Source organism: Lissotriton vulgaris, chromosome 1_1 (assembly GCF_964263255.1).
Source record: "Lissotriton vulgaris chromosome 1_1, aLisVul1.2, whole genome shotgun sequence".
Lineage (NCBI taxonomy): Eukaryota > Metazoa > Chordata > Amphibia > Caudata > Salamandridae > Lissotriton > Lissotriton vulgaris.
In genome coordinates this window covers 872,835,575-872,861,938 of record NC_141685.1, presented here as the reverse complement: position 1 = coordinate 872,861,938, position 26,364 = coordinate 872,835,575, and the positions used below count along the sequence as shown (strand labels likewise).

Genomic DNA, 26,364 nt, shown 5'->3' with positions numbered 1-26,364 from the left:
GCAACCCCACTCTAAGAGAATAAACCTACTTTTCCCAGGTACACCAGGCCCAATCACGTATTGACTACATTTTTGTATCCAACAACATTTCTCAAACCTTACAATCTGCAGAAATTGGTTCTATATTGATATATGATCACACGCCTATCTCTATCTTATTGGACAGACTTAAGTCAAATATTTCCACCCAATGGCGTTTTAATAACTCGCTACTTTTAGACTCTATATTCACCTCCTTTTTTAAAGAGTACTTTCAACTTAATGAAACAGAAAGCTTACCCTTTCATATAATATGGGATGCTTTTAAAGCGGCTGCACATGATTTTATCATCAACTAAGTTTCTAAGAAGCAAAACTTTGCCTGTAAACATGCCACAGATCTTTTTTTAAAAATAAAGAGATTGTAACATTCCTACTATACTACCAAATCGAAAGGATCTCTGTCAGAGCTTATAGCAACTAAACTTAAGTTCAATAAGGATTCTAAGGAAAATGCATCACTAGATTTATTAAAATCTAGTGCAAAATGTTATGGTGGCCAGAATAAATCTGGCAAACTATTAGCAAATTAACTCGAGGTAAAGAAAATTCAACATTGAATCAATCACAGACGATCAACAATCTCCTAGATGCAAAGACTCTGAAATCCTATAAGAATTCCAGCGATTTTATGAATCTTTATACACACCGGAGTCCTTGCGTACAGACAAGGAGTTTTCAGAATATCTTTCTTCTATTGAAAAATCCTCTGATACACAACTACATTTTGATTAATTGGAACTTGATATCTCATCGAAGGAATTACGCACTGTACTACATACACTCAAAATAGAGAATGACCCAGGACAGGACTGTTTTACTTCTTCCCACGCTACGAGATCTGATACTCTCTTTCTCACGTGCTGGTACATCATCTGGATCCTTTGTGAACGATTTAATAGGTCTCATACCCAAGGAAGATAGGGAACCTCATTTTTGTAAAAACTACAAACCCATATCTTTAGTAAACATTGATTATAAAAAATGTTCCAAGGCCTTGGCCTTGAGGTTGGAATCTTTTCTTCCTGACTTACGTGGTAAAGAACAATCTGGTTTTATTAAAGGACGCTTTATTACAGACAATACTAGTTTGCTTTTTGATATACTGTCCAAAACATCTCATATCTGAATCTATCGCTGCAATTGCATTAGACGCGGAAAAAGCGTTTGATAGGGTATATTGGCCATTTATTTTTCAAATGCTTCAATGGTTTGGTTTTGGTCCAAAAGTTATAAACTCAATTTCTCTCCAGGGATGTGGAATTGCTATAGCCTGACGCCCAGGACATATTGTTTGGGGCCAAGGGCAACAGATTTTCATTTGTATTCTGTCCTTGGGACAAGAAGGCCCAACCCCCTGCAGCACAAACCCTTTGGCTGCCAGTTTGCAGTGCCACATTATGGATCAGGGAAGGGGACTGTCGGCATTTAAGGTAATATTTTTGTCCATATATTAATGCTGTTCAAGCTTGTATTTATGGTTAATTCATTAAAAGCATGCATTATTAGGGTGAGCGCTCTTAAGTAAATGTTGTAAGCCCCGACTGCACTACTGACCGTGGTTCCAGTATAGAAACATGTACACACGTTTTCAAAGTTTAGCAATATGAGGCTATGTATTAATGCTCCCAGAATGCTCTCGGATTTGATGCAAATATTTGCAGAAACTCGAAAGCAAGATTGATGATTCTTTGCTTTCAAAATAAAATGTCCATAAAAAAATGAAAGCAAGAAAAAAAAACATTTAGCTAAACTACTGTAAAATTTCAGGTACCATTTCTTTGCAGCATCATTTAGTAACATGTGTTGATGCACGCTAGTATTTCCCAAAACTATTCATTGTAGAAAATCAGTGTAACCAGTTTCAGTAAGATTATGGGAAATAAAAATGAACAAGCATCGGTAAAGCCAGTAGGTCTGAAATTGGTGGTCAGCTTTTTAGTTTTGTCAATGTGCGAATTGTTTTGGCATGGTTTTTGTAAAACCTTATTGGTGTGTGACCTGCCGGGCCCTCACCGTAATAACAAACATTAGCAAAAGCAACAATTGTTTTTGGTCTCAAATAGCATATTCTGCCACAGTAGTTACTGGCTTTGAGAAAAACTACTCTGTGCCGGTATGCGCATCTGAAAGAGCAGAATGCTGGCACTCACAGTGAAGCCAGCCAATACAGAGAGAGAGACAACATTTTAATAAATGCAAAACGTCATGGTCAACGCCAGACCAAATTAGGGGACCAATTATTAAAGAAAGTCTCAAAAGTGCACCCATGTTATATGTACTTGCATTAAGTGCAGCTTTCGTGAAATCCCAAGAATTTACAGAAGTAGGATAAACAATAGTACTCCTAGAAAATATTTGTGAAGTGAATTTTGGCATGAGCAAATATCTATGTGTATCTTTGCTCATGCGAACATCTGTGCGTTTGCAAGTTCACTTTCCCTCCAACCACCAGTTTTCCAACTCTGAAAGAAGGTTTACGTCTGCCATTGTAAGGAGTAAATTTCTAAACTTTCTCAGTATGGGAAAAGATCAGAGAAGAGATGTTGAAACATGCAAGTTAGTAGGTTTGCACAGAATCAAAAGGGCATTCTAACCCTGGAACTATTGCGTACCACTACCGTCAGCCCAAGTATGTAGATCTGCGGAAATATGGCAACATAAGGGGATTGCAAGTATTCAGATACTCCCATGGTATGAGCCCTGGCATAATCAGAGAGGCTATATCAGAAATCTTATATATGGAGACTGCTGCCATAATTTGTCGCCACACTACATGGCACTAAAGGGACAAGTGGATTTTGTTACAGGACAAGTAGATTTCTGAAGCAACCTTCCCCATGGACAAGTAGATATTTTATTAAATTCCACACCCCTGTCTCTCGTTTATTTAAATTGCAGAGCGGCAATTTTTGCCAATAGCCTTACTTCCACATATTTTAACTTGGGAAGAGGTGTCCGACAGGGTCGTCGCCGATCTCCCTTTCTTTTTAATCGAGCTTTAGAACACTTTTATCTAAAATACGCTAAAACTTAGACTTTCATGATTTTTCATTTAACAATGTACACATTAAATTGGCAGCAGATGACATTTTATTTCTCTTGAAACCACACTCCTCCCTGCCTGCATTTCTAAAAGACATGACTGCTTACTCCTATGTTTCCGGATATAAATTAATGACAAATGCGAGACATTGCCCTTAACCAAACTTATATTTAAAGATGACTTTAACGTATCCAACTTTAAATGGAACTCCCAGCATATAAAATATCCGGGTATGTACTTTACTTTGTCAAGTAAATCACCAATCTCCATTAATATAGACAAATGTTCACTGAATATATCCACTTTACTAGATAAGTGGCATTCCCTCTATCTTTCCTGGTGGGCACGTTTGGATACTATTAAGATGAGGTTATTCCCCATATTATTTTAGACTATTTCTAATATACCAATTGATATATCTAAAAACAAATAATAAGAAAATCAATTCCTTATTATCTTCTTTTCTCTGGAGCAATAAAAGGGTCTGTATGTCTATTAAAACTCACAGGCCCAAAAACTCGAAGGTGGAGCAAATTTCCTGGCTTTTCCCCAGTTATCACAAAGCGTTTCTACATCGTCAATCTTCTAGGTGGATCCCGGGATCCTCACTGAACTCCCCACTGTGGGGCTTGCTTGAACAATCCTACCTTAGTCCTTTCTCCTTTCAAGAGTACTTATTCACTCAGAAACCCGAACAATTATCCACTCCCATAGTTCAACACACAAGTAAATTACTGGACATAATTACGCCAGGTCAATATAAGAATATCAATACATTTCTGAACTCCACTATATGGCATAAAAAACTTATTGATCAAGAGGAATCCCTTTTATTGGAAAACATGGAGGCAAAAAGGCTTAATATGGGTAAATCAATAATTTGACAACAATAAGGTTATACCTTTTTTCTCATGCTCGTTTCTTGTTTAATTTCCCCGTCCCATTTCAGAAAAAATACCAACTGTTGCAAGACGCTTTGTATCTTGCTTTTGAACAAGTTAACTAAACTCCTCTCTCCTCCCATACAACTGCTAACCAAACCCGCAACTTCCTCAGCACATGTCCTAAAGCTTCCACCATAAACGCATATCTACGAAAGTTCAGCGGAGATAGATATAAAACCGAAGTAGAATTAGCCTGGGAACAGGATCTGGATACGGAATGGTCCATTTCCATCTAGAATAAAATCTGGACCAAAATTAGAATAACTTCTAGAGCGGCAAACACAATACAGACATCTTTATATATATATATAATAGGTTACTTCTCTCTCCGGTGACTCTACACAGGATGAACGTTGACATAGCTGTTTGCTGGTCCTGCTCCCATATGTGTGCCGATTTAAAACATTTACTATTTACTTGCCCTTTTGTTCATGATTTTTGGACGAACGTTTGGGGCCAGATCACCCTTATATTTGACCATACTATTTCCCTCTATTACTAATATTGTTTTAGGAGCTTTATCTTATTGGACTAATTGCTCACTAAATATACAAATGTTTGACTTATTAATAGCAGTAGTATTTCATCAAATTACTAAATATTGGAAAGACTTGTCCAAACTACCCATTCAAGCTTGGTGGTATGCAGTTTGCCAAAATCCCAGATTGGATACAGCTTCTATTTCTCTAGCTACAAAACGTCTGCAGCTATGGTCACCAGTTACTAGGTTTATTGATCTTCATGCCAGACTTTCCTGCACAAGTGCTCCCTCGGAACAAGACGTTTCAAAGCCTTCTTGACTTCTGTATTTTATACTTCTGAATAATTGAATATGTTTATTAGAGGTATAATGTTGTAATCTTAAAATAGATTGCCACACCTTGTATATATTCTTATCAACCTCTTTCCATAAATATAACCTTATGTATGACCTTACGGGATACTATGTATTTACATTTTAATGCCTTTCTTTGTCTTTCCTTTTCTTCTTGAATAAACCTTTTTTTCTGAAGCTTAAAAATAACAAGGAAATGCTACAGCAACAAGTGGAGGAGATTTCAGCAATGGTGCAACAAGCCAGGGAAGCACAGAGACTGGACACAGGATGCCACAATGATTAGATACATGAGACACCTACTGGAACAATCATGTCTCCTATGCCACTGTCAAAGCTCACCTAGCAGCCATTGTAGCATACACAAGAGGCACAATATGAAGATGTTTCTTCACCACACCAGTGGTAGACGCTTCTTGAAGAGAGCAAAGAAGGTGGCACCTCCAAAGAGCACGCCCATGCCTACATGGAAACTGAATATAGTACTTATGCAACTAATGACATCCCATTCAAACCAATGCACAACTCAAATTCCTAACTCAAGACTGCATTCCGCATTGCGATCACCTCACTGAGGAGAGTCAGTGGAATACAAGCGGTCACCAACCAGGGACAGTTATCTGTAGATACATAAAGGTAAAGTAGCAATGAGGACAAACCTAAGGTTCATACCAAAAGTAGTACTGAAGTTCCATGTTACCCAAGCCACCCACTTACAGACCTTTTTTGAGCAGAAAATATAGGCAGGGACAGCGTTACACACACTACACATCCACAGGGCAATTATGTACTGTACGGAAAGAACCAAACCGATCAGGAAAGGAGAACAGTGTGTTGTGTCCTTCACACACGCAAATAGGGGATTCCCGGACACCAAAAGAACTATTGCAAGATGGATATTGCAAACAACACAATATTGTCACAAGGCAGGGGGAACAATGCTTACATAAAAAAAAACACAGGCAGATTCAACAAGAATGAAGGGAGCCATGTTCTCCTTTCGAGGCAGCATAGCACTCAAAGACATTTGTACAGCTGCCACATGGTCATCAGTACATACCTTCACAAAAAAATAATGTGAGTACATCCAGAGTAACAAGGATGCAGACATTGTGCAAAGCGCGCTGAAACATTTGTTTGTAAACTCACACTCTAAAGGACTCAGCCTACTAACTGGAGGAAATACTGCTTTATGATCAATGTAGAAGCAAAATGAACAAATGATGTATGTAATGCTGAACAATGCAAACATTCTCCCCCTCGTCACAAGGATCTGGGTTTAATTCATAGTTCTATTGCTCACCATGCCACCCCAGTTTTGACCCAGCCATATGCAAATCAGGCTTGACCCTGTTTCTTATGGGAACAGTCCAGCCTGAACTGCCAAGTCAGGTCTCTCCCAGGACCCGACAAAGCATCCTCGGACCTGTTTCAAGCCATCACCCCTCATAAGCCAGGCTAGCTTAAATCCAGTGGCGCAGAGAGCACGAGACCCATGTCTAGTCATATCCTTCCCACTTAGGGCGACGATGAAACAAGGAGAAAGAGAGCAAGACATTGTGAGGGAAAGGGGAGAGAGACAGCAAAGGGAGGGAAAAGAGAAAGTGAAGAGAGTAAGTGGAACGCCACCAGGCACACAAGTGATTAGAGTGAGGTACAAAACATGAGAAGCACAGATTGAGACAACCAAATTCTCCTAGTAGACAGTTCCAGGGGAACATGAGGGGTGACTTATTTCATGGCAGCTCACAGCTAGTTTGTCACCTTCTTTGTCATTGTAGCAGAGAATAGAAAAGTCCTTCGGTCTCTTGGAATAACCTTCAGGATTTTATCCACCTGGAGATAATAAAACACAGAAAAATATTAAGACAGAAGAATCAAGTGATCCGGGAGAAGAACAGATGGAACCAATCGAAGCAGGAAAAGAAAACCAGAGACTCAGAACTGCGGAAACATATAAAGGAACTTGGAGAGTTTGAAGGGAATCTGGGCAGAGAAGCTGGAGGAATGTAAGGGAAGAATAAATTAAGCTATAGAAGAACAAAGGCAAAGTAGTAGACCCACTGTAGAGCTCAGGGAAATGGGGCTGGGAATACAGGAAAAAGAGAGAACCAAGGGGAACTATAGAATAACCAAAACTACCAATGAGACACTGGGAAATGAGGAGAGTAAAGGGTCATGGGAACAAGAATACAACTGAAGTATACATGGCACTAGACCACCAAGCACTGCAGTTTTTCCACCTGCCCAGAAAGTTCACCCTTTCAGCCACTTTAACAATTCTCCTTCTCTATAAACAAACAATATACGCCATAATCCCCAATACCCCAATAAAAGTCGATATCAATGAAATGGGTAGATGCAGACAACTATCCTATCCTGCCCCCACCTCGGTCTCGAAGTCCATGTTCAGGATGCGGTCAGCTTCATCCATCACCAGGTACTTCAGTGCCCGCAGATTGAAGCCCTTTGTGTTCTCCAGGTGATCGATCAGGCGTCCTGGGGTGGCTGTCAGGAGAGAAGGGCAGTCAGGGATAGGTAGCACAAAAGGAGACCACTGGGGCATAGGGGCAAGGATAGAGAGAGGAGACAATAGATGGAAACAGAGAAACAGGAAGCAGATTGAGTGGCGTTAAACAGAAGATGTGGAAATAAAAACATGAGGAAAGGCGAGTGTGTGTGGAGGAACATGGTAGGAAAGAGGAAGAAGTACAACAAGTGGTAGAAAAGAATGAAGGCAAGTGGAGAAGAAACATGGAAAATGTGAAAAGCAGCAGCTTAGTGCATGGAGCGAGAATATTATATGCGAGAGGAAGGGTAAAAGGGGGACAGTGTGATAGAAGTACAACTTAGAGACTCCTATGAAACTAGGATTGAGAATGGGATGGAGTAAGACTGATGAAAAGGCAAGAGTACTAAATCAAGCTTAGCTGAACGAAAAAATCATGCATAGTCTTCAAACTGCAGTTTAATATGGATGATATCAACTGGTCTAATGGTGAAATCATATAAAGAGCTGAGGAAACCGCTCAAAGAAGGAAGGATAGAATGGCCTAAAAAGGGGGAGCTAAAGATTATAAGATTCATGCTAAAGAACAGAGGCTCACCAATCACCACATGTGGCTTTTTGGCAAGTGCAAGGGACTGTGACATCATATCGATCCCACCAACCACGACGGCTGAAAGAGAAGTAAAAAGAAGTACAGGTCAAGCCAGGAAAGCTTCATGACAGAACTCTCTCTGTCCAAACAGTGCAAATGATGCAGTGAAATAATCCCCAATCACCCAAGCCAATGACATTTTTACTTCCTTTCCAAAGATCAAAAAATACAACAGGTGCAAACAACATCTGGGAACATATGCCTTTTCAAGTCCATTCTTGTTCCTCTCAGATAAGGTCTAGCACATGCCCTTGCCACAGCTCCCTTAGTTTCCTCATCCCACAACCTTAGCAGCAAGTCTTCTGTCTGACACAAGATGCCTATGCTGCATCCTCTCTGCAGTTGAGAACAAGCATTGGCAAAATGGATAGGTAATGCTTTAGTAATATAGATTGGCTTTGTCAATTTTATTTGGTCATGTTGTACAACTTTTGTACAGAAGGATTCATATAAAAAAATAAAATCTAAATACAATGAAGTAAAAGATAATTGTATGATACCTTTTGAATAGTATGATAAGGACTGTTGTTTTATACTAGCATGGTATGGCATGGCCTGGCATTGTATATTAGTATAATATGCCTGGCCTGCCATTGTATGGAATGGTATCGCACAGACTTACACTGCATGGGATGGTATGGTCTGTCATAGTATGGTACGGTTTGGTACAGCCTGTAATTGTATACTATGGTATGACCTGTCATTGTACAGAATGGTTAGTAAGGCATGTCATAGTATAATATGAAATGGCCTTTCACGATAAAGTATGGTTTGGTATGGTCTGTAAGTGTATAGTATTGTATAGATTGCCACTGAATAGTATGGCATGGCCTGTCGTTGAATAGTATGGCATGTCTTTTCATTGTATAATTTAGTATGGTATGATATATTATGATAAGGTAGGACTTGTAATTGTATAGTACAGTATGCTATGGTATAGCCTGAACTTGTGTAGTATGGTCTGTCTTTTTATAGTATGGAATAGTCTGGCCTGTAATGCTATAGTATAGTACGACCTGTCATTATTTAATATAGTATGTTATGGTGTGGTACGGCCTATAATTGTATAGTATGGTCTGGTCTGTCACTGTATAATATGGTATGGTTTGTCATCGTATAGTGTAGCACAGCATGGCCTGTCTTTGTATATTATGGTATGGCATGCCACTGTATAGTATAGTGTGGCCTGTTATTGCATGGCATGACCTGCCATTGTATAACATGCCATGTCTTGACATTATACAGTATGGTCAATCATTGTATAATATATGAACTGTCATTTTATAGTAGTAGTAGAGTAGAAAAGCTTTATTCGAGTTATAGACTCATAAAAGCACAACATGCATATTATAAAAACATCACACTTAATCAGGGCATTTCATTCAGTACATTAAAACAGTTGCGCAAGCTTAATCATTGTAAAACAAAACATTATACAAGTAAAACATAATCAAGAAACATTAGGAGAAACAGAAAGGGCTCTCCGCCTAATGGACCAAGCCCACCCCAGGTACTTTGCTATTCCCATAACAATAGGCTCCTCAGAAGTAGTGCAAATAATTCTCTGCGCCTCAGCCGCACTGGATGTCCCAAGGTTCTTGCAGATAGGGGTTAACCAGACCCTTCTTGGGGAGGCATAAGCCTTACAAGCAAATAGGAAGTGTCCCACACTTTCCTTAGTTGCGCCGCATGCTGGGCAGCACTGGGTGCTCAAACTCTTCCACCTGCCTGTTAGATCTCTCAACGGGAGGGAACCAGATCTTAATTGGAAAAACAATTTTCTGTCCATAGGAACAGTTATACTGTCCCAGTAATTTTCTAGAGCAGGACACATTTTACTTTCCAAAAAGCGACCTCCCATTGAGTCAGATTTAACCCTTCTCCAAAGCCTCTCGTCTATCCATTCCCAATATAGTGCTTTAAGTGTATTTTTGCTTGGGAACACTTCCCCCGACGGATTGTCCCAAAGGTTGGAAAGACCTAGTTCGCCTAGCAATACCCTTAGATTTTTCAGCCATGATATTTTATGGAATGTATCACTCTTGATTATTGCCAGGAAGCCTTCCCCATAATGCCTAATTTCAGGGGTGGACCAAAGTCGCCTCCAGTATAAGATGGGACGCAGTCTGGCTCGGTCGGTTACCGATCTTCTTCCCAGGTCAAGACTAAGAGGGATTAATGGTGTACTCTGGGGCAATCCCGTAATACCCCTAAGAAACCTGTTCTCAGCTATCTGTAATGAGGTTAAGTTGTCAAAACCAAACAGCTCCGCCCCATATAAGGCCGATCCTATTGCCTTAGCATCGTATACAGCGAGGACAGGTTTTATGGGTTTTGTTTTGGATCTATTGTGCTCCACCCGTAAGGCCCCCGATATTTGCTGATGTTTCAGGACCGCCTTTTCTATGTGGTGGGACCAACCATAATTACTTGCGATTTGTACCCCTAGGTAGGTGAACTCCCTTACGACCTCAAGCCCAATATTATTCAAGTGTATCCTAGGGCGAGGCTTCTGTCCTTGGGAGAAAGCCATCAGCTTGGTCTTGCCTATGTTTACTTCCAGGCCATGCTCCTGGCAAAAGTCATCAAAAACATTCAGGGCCCGTTGCAATCCAGCTGGGGTTTTGGATATTATCAAAGTGTCGTCAGCGAACATCAGGATCGGAACCCTGATGCCCGCCAACGAAGGCGCATCCACACTAGCGTCCTGCATCCTGCTGACTATCCCATTGATATATAATGTGAAGAGCAAGGGCGCCATTGCACAACCTTGGCGCACCCCACGCTCCACAGGGAAGTCAGTTGAGGATTGGCCATTTGTCCCCCACTGTACTTTGGCAAAATTGCATTCGTGCAACCTCATAACCAAAGTAAGCAATTCTGCGGGAATGCCTATCTTACTTAACACTGCCCAGAGCTTACCCCTTGGGACTAGGTCGAAGGCAGCCCGCAGGTCGACAAAAGCGACATACAGGCTGCCCCCACCAAGAAGAACCGTCCCCCACCGTAACATAGTGAAGCGAAACACCTGGTCGATGGTACTGGTAGCCCTTCGAAAGCCTGCCTGAAAAGGGGAAAGAGAATCATTTTCGTCCACCCAGTCCATAAGTTTGTTTACCACCATCTTCCCAATTACTTTTTGGACGGTGGCAATCAAACTTATGGGCCTGTAGTTAGCTGGAAGGGATCGATCTCCTTTTTTGTGGACGGGTATAATGATGGCTCCCCTCCACTGTTCCGGGACTTGCGCACCCTTTGCAATTGCGTTCCCCAATAGGAGCACATATCTGCCCCACCTATCTTTATCGTCCGAGGGTATCCCGTCTAATCCCGGGGCCCTACCCCCTTGAACGGAGCTAATTACAAATTCAACTTCCTTGGCGGAAAACAAATCATCCTTAGGAAATACAGCCAAGATTACATCCCCACCACCCCACTCCTTTGTTTCAGCATATTGGGGCCTAAAGTAATTCACCCAATCGGATTCAGCAACATTATTATCCGGTTTGTTTGGGGTACCGCCTCTGCCCCACTTTACTATCTTCCAGAAAAGCCTGGAATCCTTTGCTCCAGAGGCCTCCTTCAGTTCCTCCCAATGCTTCTCATCCCAGTCTTTTTTGGCCAAGAAAATGCTAGTGTTGTATTGCTTCCTGGCAGTTTTGATTGCTACACTGTCCCTGCTTCTGATAGCATTACCCAGTGTTAATCTGGCTGCCCTGCACTGTTTGTTAAACCACCCTGCTGGTTTAGAGGAAGCTGTGGGATTACCCTTACATGTTCTCATAAAGTATGGCTTTAGGGTGGCGAAAAGATTGTTATGGATTTCAGTGATCGCCCTAGATCCTGGCAGTGTTGCACTAGCTAATTCCATGGAAAGAATTGCTTTGTCCACTTCAGACCCAATAAAATCCATGGAGGCTGCATTCGCCAACACCGAGGGCCATTTCAATCTACGCATATTATTCGCCATGTCTGGGAGCAACCCATTACTAGCATGTAGATAAGGCTGAGTGTGCTTCCACCAGGTATGGGTCACACAGAGGGGGTTGTGATCACTTTCTATCCTGCCCTTGACTTCCATGTCACAAACCCCCTGCCAAAGATTAAGACTACAAATAACGTAGTCTATCCTGCTTCTATTATGACCATTATCATATGTGCACATACCTTCCTTATCTCCCTTTGTTCTACCATTGAGGGCACGCATCCCATATTCTAAACACATAGCATTTAAGGAAAGAATATCTTTAGACCAACGTTTGACAGGGGCAAGATTCAGGGAGGGAACACCCCATAGATTGTCCTCTTCCTGTCCTAATGGGTTTTCGGTACTGTCTAGAGGCTCAAAAGTCCTATTTAAATCCCCAGCTATTACTATTCTGTTCCCAAGGGACTTTGATTGCAGAAAATTAAATAGAGCCTCTAAAGTGGGGGAACTCCCATTATTGCAACCTCTGGCATAGACATTATATAAATCTATCACACCCCACTCTACTGAGGAAATTCGTAGCATTTGTATATCTCTGCAGCCCAAGTCCCACATTTTCACAGTAAGTCCGGAACTCTGTCTAATCCAGACTGTGAGGCCTCCTTTGGGTCTACCCCTAGGACCTCGACATGCCGGGATTGAAAAATTTAGGTAGCCTTGGAGGTAAATAGGATCACAGGCCCAAGTCTCCTGGAAGAAACACAGTTCAAACCCGTTAATGAAGTCGGCCCACGATTGTAACATCAACTTACTCCCCAATCCTGCAATGTTCCAAGATACAAAGCTTTCCATAGCAGGGCTATCACTACCCATTATATCAGAAATGGGCAATCCCATGGGACTCAATTGTCCACCATCCTCATCTCCCAAATTGTGATCATTGTCCACAATATTCTGTTCCATTAACACCTCACCACTCATATTTTGCATTAAATCCCCGGTATTTTCCTCTACAGATGCAACATTTTCATCGCCTTCTGTTACCTTCAACACAACATCAGTACTCATTTCCGGGGTTTCGGGGACCCAACTTGGCTTCTGGTGGGAAAGGCATCCCCTTATGTTAAGCTTTGGTCAATATCCCCAGTTCAAACATTGAGTGTCTTCCAGATTATTATGATTTGAACCAATATTTTGGGGTTGCCATTGCAGTAGGGTAGAGGGTGGGGGTGCAATCATTACCAACGGAGGATTGGTGGAACTATTTAGATTCATGGGCCCGCCTTTTAATAAGCATGTTTGTCTTGGATAGAAAAAAGAAAGATCCACGATACCAATTCCACCACTACTTGTACCCCAACCCTGCCTTGTAATCCAACCAGCCACCCTGGGGTCTTGAAAATTGATGATAATACAGTCACCCCCCAAGTTTTTACTGGTGTACCCAATCCAGTCGATCCTCCTTGCCCCTATTATCAACCCGTCCAGCCCCCCCGGGAGTGGTCTATTTTCCTTCAACCAGTGCATTACTTTATTTTTGAGCATCTGGAAGTTTTCTCTTTGACCGACTAAAAGAGGTGGAACATTAGTGAGAACCGCCACGAAAGGGTGGGAATCCGGGGTAAGATTCACAGGAGGAATCTTTCGGGGTTGTTTCTCCAAATAAGTCGGTGGTGGTCTATTAACCGGGGCACTAGGACAAGGGTTAGGGATATTTGATTTTTGCTGAGGATTTGTGGATAAAGCTTTAGTTGTCCTGGGGCCATTAAGGCCATCTGCTCCAATATTTGTGTCGGGATTGGAAATACTTGGCATTGGCCGATGGTTACTTGCAACGGTGTTGCTGTTTTGTAGGCCCGTCTTATTCTTGTCCTTTACCATAGGGTGTTGGACCTTAGATGCTTTTTCCCTTGCACTAGTGCTTGGACAGACCTGCTCTGGTGGAATAAGCGGTTGGCTTGGTCCCTTTGCCTGGGTCTTACTTATAGTGCAGCCTGCTTGGGGGAGTGTTACAACAACAGGCAGATTTTGTGCTTTTTCTGAAATTTCCTCAGCCCTACTAGACTCAGTTATCTTGGGCTGTAATTTAATTAGTGACTTAGTATGGAAAAAATTGTCCAGGGTAGCCTGCTCAAAGTGGTCTAGTCGATCCATTAACTTATTTACTTTGGCCTCAATGGGTGTCAAAAACAACCTTAGTAATTTCTCCAACTCAGGTATCAATGAGTCTATTGGAGGAATGTTCGCAGCCAACCCGTTCCCCTGGAGGTCACTAAATGGTGGATTAGAACTCTCTATAACTACATTGTCCCCCTCATTTGGTAAGTCGCCACTTCCACTTACCCCGTTGTGTGCCTTTTGTGTAAATAAAGGATTTTTTACCACTTTTCTTACCTTGTTAGGGGGTTTGGAAGGATGGGATTTCCTTGGGGCAGTAATCCTTTTCCTTTTTACACATGGTTTTGGGCCCGACATACTAGTTTTAATTATGGTTTTCACTGTAGATGAATGAACAATGGGGTCTAAAGGTAAAGATGTGGACAGAGTGGCATTGTCCAATCTTTGTAGTGGGCCGTCCTCAATCTCCAAAGTAGAGGGAGAAGTGTTTTGTATTTCAATCACCCCAGGCAAAGTTATAGAGGACAGAGGGGTTACCAATGCCGGATAAGCTTGCGGCAACCGTTTTTCCATGGAGCTTTTAAGAAGCTCAATGGACAGCCTACGGTCTGCACGTTTCTCTGCCAGTGAGATCTCTTTGTCTATATCTTGGTTGGGACGATTGAAAAAGAATTTGTCCAAGGGGCCTAGAATGGTCGTACCACCCTCAGGATGGGGAGGTGGTAAGCTGGTGGTATTTAACATGTGAGACATTATTGGTAGGATTTACGAGTTCATAAACACAGTGGGGCACACAATATAATGAATCAATGGAGTCCCGAGAATAACAAATTACAGGAAACAGATCTCAAGTCCTACTCGTCAGTGGGGTGGCCCAGCCCGGCCTCCTTCGGCCCCTGACGGCCACAGACGGTCCCGCCCTTGTCCCGGGCTTCTCCCGGCGCCCTCCCGCGCGCTCCCGCGCAGCGGAAGAGCAGGGCCCGTAATATATGCACGAATAGGTGAGAAGGGGGGAGGGGTCGGGGAGAGCGGCCCAGGTGTAGCAAGTCAGGCAGGCAGGCGGGCGCTCCTGGGATATGTAGTCCCAGTGCAGCGCGCGCGCTCGCTCGCAGCCCCTACCAATATCCTTCCCTCAGCGTCCCTCTGTAAACAATGGCAGGCAGCACTCCAAGCGCAGCGGGACCCGCGGAGCGGGTTCCGCAAGAAGTGGGTTGATGGCTGATGGCAAACTCCAAGCTCCCAACTCCAACCAGGTCACAGCAAAAATGCAGAAAGGCGTCCCACTCGCCAGATCCAAAGAACAGCTGATAAATGCTCGGTGAGAGGGGGGAGGGGTCGGGGAGAGCGGCCCAGGTGTAGCAAGTCAGGCAGGCAGGCGGGCGCTCCTGGGATATGTAGTCCCAGTGCAGCGCGCGCGCTCGCTCGCAGCCCCTACCAATATCCTTCCCTCAGCGTCCCTCTGTAAACAATGGCAGGCAGCACTCCAAGCGCAGCGGGACCCGCGGAGCGGGTTCCGCAAGAAGTGGGTTGATGGCAAACTCCAAGCTCCCAACTCCAACCAGGTCACAGCAAAAATGCAGAAAGGCGTCCCATCATTAGATGAATATCTGAACTTATACATATGTCACAAATGTTAAAACATTTTTTATCATGCATATATACGAATGTACTCGTTTTTTATAAATGAATAATTTTTTATGTACTAATTAAAATGTATCAAATGTGCAAATACCTGTTTTGATTGCTTCTTATTGTTTTGTTTGGCTAATGCCAATAATCATGTGCTAGTGTTGTCCATACATATGCCTGAGTATTATATTCACAAAAAAGTCTGCTGCAAGATCTGCAGCAAAGCAACATGTGCTGGCAAAGAATTGAAATACGGTTTGAGAGAACATAGGTGGCATTTGCTGTGGTTAATCAGCAACAGCTACCTGAACTATGGGCCAGAAAATGGTAATTTTCCAAAGTCAGTTTAATACTAAAAGTTACTTTAAAATCAGAATTCACCAATCAGTCTGATTTATTGTAACAATTAATTTGACGCCTTGGTGTACTGTCTTTGATGGTCCCAAATGGAAGTCAGCACTTAGTGGCTCCCCGTTAGCCATGGGAACACCGGCCTTGTTAGAGTGAAAATTACAATTTCAAGTTCTCACTTTCAGGACATGTCAAACATAAAAGGAACATGTGGGCTACTAAGGCCTTCCTTGGGCGTGACGTATAAACAACAACACACTCCTTAACATATACAGGGGACTTATAGGTTAGTTAAAGCTGCCAATCAGGGATTAGCCAATTGTGCGCACACGGAGGGGCCAGAGCACACGCACTGGGTCAGCAGGGCCTAGTGCACTTCTGTCGAAAAGCAAGCAGCATCAGTCCCAAAATTTTGGGGAGTGATCATACAAAAAGAGGTCTTTTACAGTAGCATGGTATGGTATGGTCGGTTATTGTAAAGAACTGTATGCCAGACCTTACCTGAACTGTCATTGTGTACTATGGTATGGTATCACTGTATAATATGGCCTATCACTGTATGGTATGGAATGCCATTGTACAGCATCTTTTTTTTTTTTTGGCATCCTCATTTCGCCCTCGGTAAATCACATAGGAGCACTAGGAGAGGGAAATGAACTATACTGTCACAGGTAAACTGGTAATGCAGTCAACCAGCTTGTGTGGTATTGACACTCAGTATTGTTCAATCTCAAAAAATGCGCCGCGAGATGTTAACCATAAATGAGCAATGTTGCTGCTATTCAATACCCATTAGGGATCGGGGAGACCATGACATTGGGTAAATCTAGGGAGGAGAGTAGATCAAGCAGCGTTAATCATCGGACGGTGGAGAAAAAAAAAAACCACGGCCAAGAGAAAAATCACCCAAAATCATTGTACAGTATCGTAAGGACTGTCATTGTATTGTATATTATGACATGGCCGGTCATTGTATAGTATCGTATGTCAATGTACAGTATAGTATGTCCCATCATGGTATAGTATGGAATAGCCTGTCAGTGTATAATATATAATAACATTTCACTGGATACTATGGTGCGCCCTGGCATTGTATGGTACAGCCTGTCATTGTTTAGTATGCATGGTATGGCCACTCGTATAGTATGGGATGGCTTGCAATTGTATAGTATGTTAAGGCCTACAATTGCATACGGTAGCATGGTATAACAAGGTGAGTCATTGTAAAGTATACTATGGTATGGTACGGCCTGTCATTGTATAATATGGTATGGTCTGTCATTGTATAGTTGGGTATTGTATGACCTGTAAGTGTTTAGTATGGTATGATTTAACCTGTTATTGTACAGTGTGGTACGGCCGGTCATTGTATAGTATGATAGGACCTGTCATTTTATAGTACAGTATGGCCTGTAATGATACGGTATGGTACAGCATGTAGTTGTATAGTATAATATGGGCAGCCATTTCATAGTATAGTATGGTATAGTATATAGTCTGTCATTGTATGGCATGGTATGGTAGGGTAGGTATGGCCTGCATGGTAGTGTATGCCCTGCCATTGTATGGTATGGGATAGCCTGTCATGATTCTATAGTACGGTTTGACCTGTCAGTGTATGTTATGGCCTGTCATTGTATAGTATGGTATGGCCTGTCATTGTATAGTATGGTATGGCCTGTCATTGTATAGTATGGTATGGCCTGTCATTGTATAGTATGGTATAGCCTGTCTTTGTATAGTATGGTATGGCCAGTCATTCTATAGTATGGTATGGCCAGTCATTCTATAGTATGGTATGGCCAGTCATTGTATAGTATGGTATGGCCGCTCATTGTACAGTATGGTATTGAATGGCCTGTCATTGTATGGTCGGTCATTGTATAGAATGGTGTCATGGTGTGGTCTTTCATTGTATGGTATGGTATGACTGTTCATTGTATAGTACATTATGGTATGGTACGGTATGGCTTGTCGTATAGTATGGAATGACCTGTCATTGCAGAGGGTGGTAGGGTATGGGCCAGTCGTCGTATAGAATGGTTCGGCATATCGTATTATTGTACAGTATGGTGTGGTGTGGTCTGACAATTTTATAGTATGGTATTACTATGGTACGGCCTGTAATTGCATAACATAGTATGGTGTGGTGTGGTATGGCCCGTCATTGTACAGTATTGGATGGTCTGTCATAGTACAGTATGGTATTATGGTAGGGACTGTCATTGTATATTATGGTATGGGCTGCCATTAAATAGTATGGAATGATATGGCCTAGCCTGTCATTGTACAGTATGGGATGGCCTGTTATTGTATGGTTGGGTCTGTCATTGTATAGTATGGTATGTTATACTCTTTCATTGTATAGTATGCTATGGTATGGCTTGTAATTGAATAGTATGGCATGTCATTGTATATAATGACATGCAATTGAGTAGTATGATATGAACTGTCACTGTATCGTGTGGTATGGCCGGTCATAGCACAGTATGGTACGATATGGCCAGTCATTTATAGTATGATATGGCATGGCCAGTCACTGAATAGCAGTGATGCTCCAAGTACGGCCTTGGGCAGCATGCAGCTTACCTCATCCTTTAAATGCTCCCCCCAACCTCCCCTTTCTCAAGAGCAGCACTGAGCTGCTGTTTACTTGACTCAGCACTAACAATAAGAAAGATTTATTTACAGGTTAACTGCAGTTAAAGTAGTAACTTAAGAGTGCTGCACCACTTAACTTTAGGAACACTCATCTTTCAACAAGCGTGTCAAAATATGATAAGTCGCTTCAATATACAAAAAGTGTACTGCATTAACATAAATCAGTGTTTCACCATAATGCATAAGATTTTATGAGTGCAATGAGAACTGTTTTTTTCTTCAAGTTCTAGTTTAAAAACTAGATTTTAAAAATATTCCACTACACCCCAGCCTGGCAACAATGCAAATATTAAACTAAGAGGCAAGTCAGTTGTTATGTGAACCCCCTGGGTGGCCTGGGTTACTATTATATATGGACAACATTATAGTCTGGGCACTGGAATTATGTGACAGGGGACGGACAAATTATGCAGCAGGGTTGACTAAATTATGCAGCAAGAAAAGGACATTCATGCAGTGTAATTCAACATCTTGGGATCGTATTACTTCATTATTTTGTCATTTTTACACCTCCAAACACTGTCTGGTTATAGGTTGCACCTCATTAGTACCAGTTAATCACCCAAATTTAGCAATAAGCAACAGAAAGGAGGCCAGTCAACCTTTGTTAACAATGTTCCACTGTGCAGCAAAACGTTACTGTGTTTTAGTACCTTTTGAACAGTTTGAGCTAGAAACAATTTTTGTTTTGTTAAAATGTGTAGATCATGCAGATAATTATGGGTTATGTGGCAAATTCATAATTATGCAAATAATGCCACAAAATCCCACATTTCCATTGGTCTTGATATAGGTTATTAAATCAAACACAAGAGAAGGTTTTGTAGAGCGTACATCCTGAAGTTGTGTGTTTCAAGGTCCTCTTATATGTGATAATGAAGAAAAAGGAGGCAAAGTAATTTAAAACAATTGCCTAGGATCACACAATTTGGTCAACTGGGGAAGCCAGGATTGACCCCCGTTTTTTGGTTTCACAATGTGCAATCCAGCCTTTAGATGTACATGCTTCGCATACCTTACACAACTGCATGCAAGCAAGATGCTAATACCCAGAAGGGTGTCTAGATCAGGTGCTCCACTAGCCTCTGCCCTGGGTAGGTCGTCTGAATATGCCTCCTTCAACACATACTCACGAGGCTCAATCTCCACCCACACAAATTAGTCTCACTGCCCACTGCTGTCATTACACCCTTCGAAGCCCGGGCTACCACCTCTTCTCCATAATTCATGCTCCAATCAGCTAGAGGCATTTGTTTCTCTTTGGATGCACTACTGAAGACCCTGCCCTATCTGGGCAGCCTGCTCCTTTGCAGTGCCTCCTTCCTCCCTCATCTCTGCCAGGATTCCAGGTGGGTGACCAGCAGGGCAGTGACAACTCACAGTAGGACAGCAAGGGGACAGCTGTTTGTTTTCCCCTTGCTTGAGTGAAGAGCTCCCAGTTTAGGCTGTCACACCATCTTCCCTGCAATGGAAGTGCTCGAGTCATTATAGAGGAAGAGGTCACCATATTCAAAAGCATCTCAATGCCACAAGAACATTGGCTGTTTCCAGTCTGGGCCCAGGAATAATTTTAGGAAGCATGTATAAGCTGCAGCTGTCTTGAAAGGTGGCCGTCCCGGGCTGGACTTTGCTGAAAAAAGCAGACAGGCTATAGGGTAACAACTTGCTGCTTCTTGTCAGTGCCATCCACAGATCCCTTTTATTGTTACAGACAGCTCCAGCTCCTTACTGTTTTTTAATTAATCTATTTCAATTCTTTGACCAACCCCATCTGCCACAGTAACAGTTCCTTATAAGTGCCATTGACACCTTAATGCTCAATGGTAAAAAACGGACATAATCCAGGTCCATCTCACACAGAGAGCCACACACACACACAGAGAGCCACACACACACACAGAGAGCCACACACACACACACACACAGAGCCACCCACACACAGAGCCCCACACACACACACACAGAGCCACCCACACACACAGAGCCACCCACACACACACAGAGCCATCCACACACACACACACAGAGCCACCCACACACACACACACAGAGCCACCCACACACACACACACAGAGCCACACACACACAGAGCCACACACACACAGAGCCACACACACACACACAGAGCCACACACACACAGAGCCACACACACACAGAGCCACACACACACACAGAGCCACACACACACACAGAGCCACACACACACACAGAGCCACACACACACACAGAGCCACACACACACACACAGAGCCACACACACACACAGAGCCACACACACACACACAGAGCCACACACACACACAGCCACACACACACAGAGCCACACCCACACACAGAGCCACCCACACACAGAGCCACCCACACACACACACACACAGAGCCACCCACACACACACACACACAGAGCCACCCACACACACACACAGAGCCACACACACACACACACACACAGAGCCACACACAGAGCCACCCACACACACAGAGCCACCCACACACACAGAGCCACCCACACACACAGAGCCACCCACACACACAGAGCCACCCACACACACAGAGCCACCCACACACACAGAGCCACCCACACACACAGAGCCACCCACACACACAGAGCCACCCACACACACAGAGCCACCCACACACACAGAGCCACCCACACACACAGAGCCACCCACACACAGAGCCACCCACACACACAGAGCCACCCACACACACAGAGCCACCCACACACACAGAGCCACTCACACACACAGAGCCACCCACACACACAGAGCCACACACACACACAGAGCCACCCACACACACAGAGCCACACACACACACAGAGCCACACACACACACACACACACAGAGCCACCCACACACACAGAGCCACCCACACACACAGAGCCACCCACACACACAGAGCCACACACACACACACAGAGCCACACACACACACAGAGCCACCCCCACACACAGAGCCACCCACACACAGAGCCACCCACACACACAGAACCACCCACACACACAGCCACCCACACACAGAACCACCCACACACAGAGCCACCCACACACAGAGCCACACACACACACAGAGCCACACACACACAGCCACACACACACAGCCACACACACACAGCCACACACACACACACACACACAGCCACACACAGAGCCACACACACACACACACACAGCCAGCCACACACACACACACACACACACAGCGAGCCACACACACACACACAGCGAGCCACTCACACAGCGAGCCACCCACACACAGAGCCACCCACACACAGAGCCACCCACACACAGAGCCACCCACACACAGAGCCACCCACACACAGAGCCACCCACACACAGAGCCACCCACACACAGAGCCACCCACACGCAGAGCCACCCACACGCAGAGCCACCCACACGCAGAGCCACCCACACACAGAGCCACCCACACACAGAGCCACCCACACACAGAGCCACCCACACACAGAGCCACCCACACACAGAGCCACCCACACACAGAGCCACCCACACACAGAGCCACCCACACACAGAGCCACCCACACACAGAGCCACCCACACACAGAGCCACCCACACACAGAGCCACCCACACACAGAGCCACCCACACACAGAGCCACCCACACACAGAGCCACCCACACACAGAGCCACCCACACACAGAGCCACCCACACACAGAGCCACAGAGGCCCGAGCAGGTAACAGAGGCCCGAGCAGGTAACAGAGGCCCGAGCAGGTAACAGAGGCCCGAGCAGGTAACAGAGGCCCGAGCAGGTAACAGAGGCCCGAGCAGGGAACAGAGGCCCGAGCAGGGAACAGAGGCCCGAGCAGGGAACAGAGGCCCGAGCAGGGAACAGAGGCCCGAGAAAGGTAACAGAGGCCCGAGAAAGGTAACAGAGGCCCGAGAAAGGTAACAGAGGCCCGAGAAAGGTAACAGAGGCCCGAGAAAGGTAACAGAGGCCCGAGAAAGGGAACAGAGGCCCGAGAAAGGGAACAGAGGCCCGAGAAAGGGAACAGAGGCCCGAGAAAGGGAACAGAGGCCCGAGAAAGGGAACAGAGGCCCGAGCAGGGAACAGAGGCCCGAGCAGGGAACAGAGGCCCGAGCAGGGAACAGAGGCCCGAGCAGGGAACAGAGGCCCGAGCAGGGAACAGAGGCCCGAGCAGGGAACAGAGGCCCGAGCAGGGAACAGCATCCTTAACCCACTGCTGGTCTGCGATCTTCCCTTGAATTAATTTTTGTTGCAGCTCCTTCGCCGCCGCCGCCACCTCTCCTAGACGAGGGCCTCGAAACCACAACAACGCCTCACTGCTGCCTCTTTTACACAGGGCGCCTTGAAGCTTCTTCGTCGCCGCCACCACCTCCCCTGACTGAGCGCTTACGAACCACAAAGCGCCTCACCGCTGCCTCGTAGGACGTAGCGCCTCGAGACATCAAAGTGCCTCGGAACCTTCAGTACGTCCGCTCACTCGGACTTGCCATTGCTTACTTTCTGACTGGGTCCAGACTGCCGAGGTTCCCAGCAGGGAGTTTAGTTAATTGTTGTGAACCCCCCACCAGCACCGATCGGGGCCTGCCTTCACTAAGGCTGCCTTCTGTCTTCGCCCAGCATCGCCGCATTTACTGTTATGATGCAAGTGGATACACGTGAAGGAGCGCTACTACTTTATTAGTGGCTTTGGGGTAGGGAGACCTTCTGGGCTAATGTGAATTAGTGGAGTTTAAGCAGCGCTAAAAGATGTGGTAGATGCACGGTTACGACATAACCGTATAAACTCTTGGTTGTCTTGGTTATTTTAGGAGCTAACTATGTCCTCCCCTTTAAAAAGTCCAACAAAATGGCGTATAGCCGGGGTCTGAAGCCTTCTAGGCTCCTCAAGATGGACGCATAGCCTACAGAGAGAAAGAAAAAACAGTGCCCCTTTCTACAGCAACACCCCTGATTTCTCTTCTCTGTGAACTTATACTAATGCAGTCCTTCTGACCATCACTTAGCCTAGAGCTCCCCCTAAGGGCCTTACCCTGAATTTTGCCCCTCATTGTTTTTCCTATATGACCAATTCCGAGGTTCGGACAGGATTAACAGTATCCTGCAAAGTTGAGCTAATGATATTTGCCTGTCCACGCTCCCCCTGATACACACACCTGCAGCCTCGAAAGACCCTGAACCCCTCATTGCTAAATTTATGTTGAGTCTGCCCTTTATTTTCTCTTGCCAAATTGACCTATGCCTCACCTTTATTGTCACTGTTTACCAGCATCTGCCCCCATATCAGCCCTGATTTACTGGAGTGTATTGTTTGATGTGTGATTTATGATGTGCCTAATTCTCGATGCCACCATCCGCAAGATGTAGGTGTTTTTTTTTTTTTTAAACATTATAAAATTGTACTGCTCCAATGCTGCGAGTGTCCTGAGTGTCCAGCTCTTTGACCTAAGTTCCCCTAATATGGCGGCATTGATTCCAAATGAGGGTATGCCCCCTAGCCCCCTTTTTCCTCTCTGTGATAAGCCCCCTTACTTGGCCCTGACGGGGCTTCTCCCTGGCAAGGCTGTTGCATCCGAGCTTGTGGATTTTTCTCCCTACCTTCCCTTACGCTGGTGCTTACCCTGACTGCCGTGTTTCAATAGCTGTGGAAACTCCAACTGCTGCCTTTCAATCTGCGGAGACTCCCTTACCCTAGCCCCCCCCCCACCAGCCTGATTCCTTTGTCCTTTCTTACTTATTGCCCTAGCCTCCTCATACCATCCTCTCTCACTCTCGTCCTCCACTCCTCCCTTCCCTTTTCCCCTCCTCTCCTACTACCGCCTGCTTCACCCTCCCTTTACCTCCCTCTCCTACCTCAGCCTGCCACACCCCCTTTTACCTCCCTCTCTTCCCTCTTAGTGCCTCCTCCTCACAACCCTACTATGCCTCCCCTGCATCTATCCAAACACGGCCCAAACTCTTGGTCCATTCTCTACCCCCCGAATCTCTCAAAATATGCAAAAAAAAATTCAAACACAACCTTCTCATCTTAACCCTGAAACACTTGTCAATGACAACTACTACAGCCTCACCTCCCCTATTATTACCAACCACATTTTCTATTCCAAACGCCCCTCTAAATGGAAAAGCACTTTCCTACAATCCCTCCCAGTCACGAAGTGCCTCAAAATCCCCAATGGCCACAAACTATCCACGACTCCCTCTCCTACCTTTCCTGGGGAAATCGACATCTCCATTTTTAAAACCGGAAACATCCTCATCCAAGCTGCCGTTCCCCACCTCAACACCTTTGAATTTCACTTCAGATCACTGACAATCCAACTTCACAAGTCCGCCAATAACCTTCCCCCCTCTCATCCTTTGCCCTCCTCTTTAACCCCTCTCTCTCATCCTATACTCCCCTCAGCAGACATGCCCACGTCCAACAATGCCTTACAATTGTTGACCATCCAACTTCACAATTCCACCAACAACCTTCCCCCCCTCTCATCCTTTGCCCTCCACTGCAACCCCTCTCCCTTATCCTCTACTCCCCTCTGCAGACATGCCCACATCCAACAATACAATTCAATTGCTGACCATGTCCACGTGCAACAATGCCATACAATTGTTGACCTCCACCTCCCTGCTCAGCCCTCTGGCCCTTCCTACTCCCATGGTCCCTCCCCTTCCCCAGGACCTTCCTACTCCCCGCAGCTCCCAATCACCCGCACACGCGACCTGCCCTCCCTCACACCTCACTCTCCACGCCACGTGTGCCAAACCCCACCCCCTTACGGACTCTCCGTGCCCTTCCCCTCCTCCTCTGAACCCACCCTTTTCCTCCTCTTCTAATCCCATCCTCTCCCCCCCCGAAACTCATTGCACCCACCTCCCCGAACCGTCTCGCACTTTATTCCAGAATAGCCCCTGCACCTCCTCCCCTAGACCCATCCTCTCTCCCTTTGAAACTCATGACTCCCACCATCACGACCCGCCCTTCACCCTACTTCCGAACAATCCTGCCCCTCCTTCACCCTTTATGGCCATATACCCACCTTCCCCCTCCATGCCTCTCCTCTTGCCCTACTATGAACACCCTGTGCCGCTCCCTTCACCTTCTCCAATCTCTCACCTTAGTCTTATATCTAACTCTCTTGGCAACATTGAACGCATCCTCGCCACTCTCTCTAGAGATCTCGCTCATCTTAGATCAGATTTCTATTCCCGCAAAAACGGAGGCCTCCCACTCCGGATAAACTCCACTCACACCAGACATATTAATCCCACTACCCCCAAACCATTTTGCACAACTCCTCTACACTGCCGCGCACACAGACCTCTCCGCACTGCCTGCCTCCTATCACCTATGGAGATCCTAGACCTCTGCAAATCCTACCCTCCCTGCTCACCCACTAATATCCAGCCTCCCCCTGTCTCCAGCATCCCTGTCATATTGGGGACTAGCCGAACTCCCCGCTCACCTAGGCCACCTCCCCAACTCACCTCCATCCACACCTTTCCACTCCCCAAACCCCCCCCTAAACCTCTTTCCTGCATGCTTATCAATTGTCGGTCCGCTGTTCGACATGCTATCGAAATCTCTGAAACTATTCTTAGTGAATCCATCGACATTGCGTTCCTAACAGAAACCTGGCTCAATGACCACTCAACAAGCATCCTT

The 26,364-nt window shown here is 45.0% G+C and overlaps 1 protein-coding gene across 1 annotated transcript in view; it reads right to left on the bottom strand.

Annotated features, from left to right (window-relative positions):
• DDX47 (DEAD-box helicase 47) overlaps window positions 1-26,364 on the bottom strand; it is a 208,573-nt gene that overhangs the window by 107,307 nt on the left and 74,902 nt on the right. Inside the window, exons 4-6 of the mRNA XM_086958190.1 lie at window positions 7,972-8,043; window positions 7,254-7,372; window positions 6,629-6,700 (exon numbers count right to left, since the gene is read on the bottom strand). Of these exons, the coding sequence (XP_086814316.1) occupies window positions 6,629-6,700; window positions 7,254-7,372; window positions 7,972-8,043 (263 nt within the window). The remainder of the gene's footprint in view (window positions 1-6,628; window positions 6,701-7,253; window positions 7,373-7,971; window positions 8,044-26,364) is intronic.